A 6,084-nucleotide genomic window follows, 5' to 3' on the forward strand; every position below is an offset into this window, starting at 1 on the left:
ACACTAAAGAGAGAGACGGTGTAAATAAGTGGCTAAATACAATTGCAACATGATTTGTACTGAAAGCTTTGGTGTCTCTTCAGATGATTCCTGCAGAAAACAATGCCCATATTTATTATTTACACTGTGGCTCAAACTCTACACTACATTAGAAATGCACACACTGATCTTTGTCATGACACCTGGAAACAAAGCATTGGATTGCATATGAATATGCTACTACTATAAATAGACTACTGAAAATGAATTGATGCCTTTCTAATTCAAACACATCTGAAAATGCAAACATTTTATAATATTATATAACACATTATTGACTTTGTATGGAGTGCACACTGAGGGCATCACCTTCAAATACAAACTGTACGGACCTGTTCTTGTACTTTGCTCTATTGATCCACGTAAGAGTCTGGAGAGCCTGGGTCTCTTTAACACACATTTAGCCCTTAGGATGTTTCCATTACTGTAAAAGTGTGTGTGTGTGTGTGTGTGTGTGTGTGTGTGTGTGTGTGATGAAAGGCACATGCTGCTGCACTTTTCTGAGGAATGGGTGGGAGTGCATCTCAGAGAGTGACTGACCGTACCTGCTGTTCTGATGAAATCTGTGAGATAGTATCTTCCTCTTTAGAAATCACGAATACAGACTTTCTCCTCGGCCATTTGTTCCCCTTCAGACATGAGCTGATAATATCCTTTTGTAAACCCCAAGCAGTTTGAAACTAATCAGAAAGATGTGAGAGATTACTTGGCGTCTGGACAGAGTTTTATGTAAATGATGAAAACAAAAGCCCTGTTGTAATCAAACAGTTCATCATGATCTAAAATGCATTCAGTACCGTGATATTTAGTCACTTTTACATTCACATAATGTAAAGAATGTAATGAATTGTCTACATACACTAGGCTCATGACAAAATCAACAATTAAGAATGTTTATTTCACCACTAGAGGGAGCCAAGACATCACCCAACTCTCTTACATATGAGAAGGGAATCATTCAGTTTCATGTTTCTGATCACAATGATCACTACAATGATCAATCAGAGGAAGCATTAATCAAAGCTCTACTCAACTTGGATCTCGTTTTCCCAGTTTTAATGAACAAAACAATCTATAAAACAGGTTAACATTCATTACAAAGATTAAAAGAAAATCACAATCACGTGTAAAAGTAAAAGTTAATCGTGTTTTCATCAGTTTTAGTGCTTTGTACACGCTCTACAAAGTTCAAAGCTCCCCGTCACAGATCAGAGTCTTTCTTCTTAAAAAACTTCTGTCTCTTCATATTCTTACAGTTGCATGGAAAGGAGGTGATTATTTGTAGCATGACACTCCCAGGTCAGCCAGTTCTTACTCATGATTTAAAGACATAAAAAAGTTTTCCGGACTCTGACCAAAAACCGATTCCGTGCATGTTTAGAAACTGTGTTCCACCTCGGGATATGGCTCATGTGGACGCATTAGCAGTGTAACTAAAGGAAAGGACAGAGAGCGTATGACCTGACACAGGACTGTTAACAATGCCACTGCCTCCCCAGGTGTTCTCACACTTTAACTCACATGAAACTGTTGCATCAACCTACATGATCCTCAGATGACATCTCAGTGTCACATGACACACGAAGGTCAAAGGTCCTCACATGCATTGTTAGGCCAAGTGTCAACTGACAGAAGTGAAAGATTATTTATTCAATTAAACATTTTCCTGAGTTGCTGCTTTACCAATGTGAAACTAACTCTTTAAATATCTTTTTTTTATTCAAACAAATAATTGATCTGTAGAATTTGATGCAATGAAATACTGTCATTCAGAGGAGTGGAGATTAGTGCACATCAGCACATACAAAGAGAAGAGACTTGAACAGAAAAAATAACTCATGTAAAAAACAAATATCTTCATCTTCATTCATCTTCTGTCCTCCACATGAGGGTCATGGGAGTAACTAACCCAGTCCCTGCTGACACAGGCCAAAAAACAAACAAATACACTAAATAAAATAACAATCAAAGTTAGATTTTCATGTGTCACTCATATATTTTTGTATGTGCAGTTTCCTGTAGTCGATCAGCATCACGTGCCAACCAACATGACAGCGTTTGCTGTGATAACTGAGATAACAAATATTTATCTGACTGTGTTGATGAAATGACAAAGCACATTTTATGATCTCTTACTGCAGTGGCAGCTCTCAGCCACACGGGGGCACTGTACACTGATCAATCCAATCCAAGGCGTTGTCTGTCCTCACTGGCAGCGGACTGGCGACTCCGCAAGTAACACACACACACACACACACACACACACACAGATTTGCGCAGCATTCGAAGAGCGCACCCTCATGGAGATAATGCATTCCCTAACCCCTTATCTTAACCTTAACCAGGTGTCTAACCCTTACCTTTACCTTAACCCAAACCTAAGCCATAAAAACAGGTCTTAACCCCGAAAAAGCACTTTAATGTTGTGATGTCCTTACTTTCCCCACTCTATGGTTTTTACGATTTTTGGTCCTCACAAAGACACACACACACACACACACACACACACACACAGAGAGAGAGAGACAGGCAGAGAGAGTGGGAGAGAGAGATTGTGCGCAGCTCCTCTGGTCAGGACACAGGCACTGACCAGTTAATATCTTAACCCAGTCTTGTCGCGACCACAATTCACATCCCGATCCTGACTTAAACTAGAGTCTCGGTAATTAGGTTCTGCATCATTAGGACCAGGTCTCATTGTCTCTTAGTCCTCCTCGCCATGCAGGAGCACTACGTACTGGTCCAAGAGAAAGTCAATGTTTTTGACCAGTTTTATTATGATTTACACTGCTTTTTTTAATTCACTTGAGAAACTTGTAACTGATGGTCAGTGAAGAAAATAATAAAAGGATGTGGTGTGAGAACTCTTCAACTTTTCATTCACGTCAATGAATTATTTTGTATGTATTATTGTATGGTTCACGTCGATGACGTATAGCAGCTCTCCTCCTCGCAGCCCGCTGGGTGCACATACTATATGACCCGAGGAGCTTATTGTTATTGTTGTGAGAGAAGAAAAGCAGGGAGTGTGTGTTTGGACTGTTGAGGGCGAGCGTGTGTGAAGCTCGAGGGGGTCAAACATCGGGCAATTTACCGGCTCAGAGAAAGCTTTCCTCGCTCTTTTCATTCTAACGTCACAATCAACAACAAACAGAGTTGACTCGCTTGTAAAAACTATTCAGACTCCTCTTGCGACACAGTGAAATAAATCAACCTTAGGGCCATTATCGGACGCACAGGGGGGGAAGGGGACACACAAAACTCCGTGTCCGACAATGGATACAGGGGTTGGTGTGTGCCAAGTGTCCACGGGCGAGGCCAAAAAGTGTAACAGCGACACATTTCACGCTGACATCAGGAAAGTGTGATCAGGGTTATCGCAGCAGAAAAAAAACAAACCTGCGCTCTGCTCCGTGTTCAGCGCAGAGAGAGAGAGAGAGAGAGAGGAGCGACGGGAAATCAGGGTGGGGGATGTGTGTGTGTGTATGCGTGTATGTGTGCGTTACTGGAGGGGGTTGGACTTAAGGCAGCCAATGAGGAAGCTGTGCGAGGTAGCTGCCGTGACAGAGGACTCGCACTGAGGTTATATACTCGACGTCTCGGCACGAAGGTACATTTAAACCGATCTGTGAGGTGGGAAGAGACGCGACAGCGAGGAGACACTATCACAACAACACCTGACACACTCTCACCAGGAATAAACACCCGCGTCGAGTATCTTCTGCGCTTTTTTGGGAGCTTGTTTGGGGGAGAAAAAGAAAAAAGATTTGGAGATGTCCAACGTCCAGTTATCGTGCAGTGCGCTGGAGAGGCTGGTGGCCAGGAGGACCTTCCCTCTCCACAGACGCACGAGCGTCTGTCGCAACCTCTTCGGACCCGTGGATCACGACGAGCTGAACCGGGACATGAAAGCCAGGATGCTGGAGATTTCCGAGCGCGACCAGCAGAGGTGGAATTTTAATTTCGAGGCCAACACCCCGCTGGACGGGGATTACGAGTGGGAAGAGGTGCCCGTGGATAAGACCCCGGAGTTTTATCAGGACTCTGTACAAAACGACAGGAGCCGGGTCCCCGCGACGCCCGTCAAAACGCAGGCGCCTTCCTCGGAGCCTGCTCCTGCGCCGGAGACGCCGCTCATGGATGTGCTGGAGCGCCTGGTGGTGCCAGACAGCAGCGGCAGCGCTCCCTGCCAGGTGAAGGTCAACCAGGAGAACCGCACAGACAAGCTCAACTCAGGGAAGACGAATCACAGACTCGTCCCGTGTGTGCGACGCAAGAGGTCGCCCAGCGCTGACAACAACACGCACATCACAGGTAAATACGTGACATTTGTTTCACACGCTGTGACACTGTGGGTTCCCTTGTGTGTTTGGCAGCGCTCTGCTTTGGTCCAAATGACCACAGTATCTGTGGCGTTCTTGTGCGTATTTTACGCACACGTAGATCCACGATATATATATATATGTGCTAATTCCTTTTCCCTTTTCTATCTATCCCCTCTTCAGACTTTTTTGTGAAACGAAAGAGAGCTGACAGAAAAGCTGACACGAGTGGCTGTCATCTCTCCAAATCTCCAATCCCCGTGGAACAGACCCCACGAAAGAGAATCCGTTGAAAGAGGTAAATTGAGATTTTGTTTTTTTTAAACAACACGTCAAATGTTATAAATGTATTCCTGTCGCGCTACTTTGATGTACTTAGACTGTTGAGTAATTACATTGTTACAACGCTGCATTAGAATTAAGTCACTTGTGTTTTTTGTTTTTCTGAGATATGTGTGTTAAAGGATTAAAGGCAGGCTTATCACGGAGAGAGAGGGGAGGGGGGTGGGGAGAGTGTGTGATGGTGAAATCGCAGTAGTAGTGATAGTAGTAGCTGTAGTAACACCAGTGGTTGGGGGAGGGGGACGTGCGTCACCGTGTGGCGGGAAAAGGCTCGGGTAAAGGGTGACGCCTGCTGCTGAGGTTACATTTCCTGTTTTCTGTGGAAAAGCTCGCACTCGTCTTTCTTCGCACTCGTCGCTTCTGCAGTAATGAGACTCACCGTTTTTCTTTCTTTTTTATTTTCTCCTCCAGGTTTTTTCTCTTGTCGTCGTTGCACTACTTTGCCTTTACGCAATTTGGGAAGAAGGTGAAGATGTTTTGTCCCCCCCATCCCCCGCTTCTCTGACGCTGGAGAGGAGGACGCGGAGGAAGATGCGGGGAGGACGGAGCCCCGCCGCTCGGCTGCTGCGGCTCGGCAGAGCGGAGCCTCAGCACCGGAGCAGACTCTCAGGACCGAACGGTTTGGGGTGGAGGAGGAGGAGAAGAGGGCGAACTCAGCCGAATGACATCTATCCAGTACAAATGTAGCATTCATTATTGCTTTTGCATACAGCCACTCGACAGTGTTAAATGTTTTAACATCTGTGCAATCCTAAATTACTTAAATAAATGTCTACACTGGCCAAAAGTGTACAGCTTTATAGAGACAATAGTATACAAATGTTTATTTCTTTTGTTGGTTTCTGTAAATGTATATTTTTTAAGACTATTCTAACTTATAATTTATTTATGTTTCCTTATATTTGTCGAATGCCTTGTTGATTTAGCCAAAGGGCATATTCTATTTCTTATTTTATTTTAATTTTATTATTTACATTTTTGAATGTGATTTTTGCAATCATGTAGCTTACCCATAGTCCACACTTGAAAAAGTAGGTTTCTTTGTGTTTCTGAGCCGTTGTTGTTGACGTTGTTTTTCTGTGTTTTTTCGTACCTACAAGTGCCCTAATAATGTCTTGCAAAAGATGGGAATAAAAAAATATTTTTCACTTCAACTTTAACTTGGTGTGTTTTAATTTAAGTCAGGTTTTTTTTTCTTCCAAACCACAAAAACTCTTATTTGGGAAAGGATATTTTTTACATTTACATATATATTTAAAATAGGTTAAATAATTTAAAATGATTATTTGGGTTTATTCAAGTACCACTGATGATCCACACAGTGTCATGACCCTGCACTGTCTTCTCGTGGACGCAGGTCCCTTTCCATTGTGTCCTGCAT

General features: G+C 43.3%; 1 protein-coding gene across 1 annotated transcript; it reads left to right on the forward strand.

The window, feature by feature from the left end:
• Positions 1–3,619: 3,619 nt before the first annotated feature.
• cdkn1cb (cyclin dependent kinase inhibitor 1Cb) lies at positions 3,620–5,857 on the forward strand. The gene is made up of 3 exons (XM_058645602.1): positions 3,620–4,353; positions 4,545–4,659; positions 5,115–5,857. The coding sequence occupies exons 1-2, from the start codon at positions 3,813–3,815 to the stop codon at positions 4,652–4,654; spliced, it is 651 nt and encodes a 216-aa protein (XP_058501585.1). The 5' UTR covers positions 3,620–3,812; the 3' UTR covers positions 4,655–4,659; positions 5,115–5,857.
• The last annotated feature ends 227 nt before the right edge of the window (positions 5,858–6,084 follow it).

This window comes from Solea solea, chromosome 12, assembly GCF_958295425.1.
Source record: "Solea solea chromosome 12, fSolSol10.1, whole genome shotgun sequence".
Lineage (NCBI taxonomy): Eukaryota > Metazoa > Chordata > Actinopteri > Pleuronectiformes > Soleidae > Solea > Solea solea.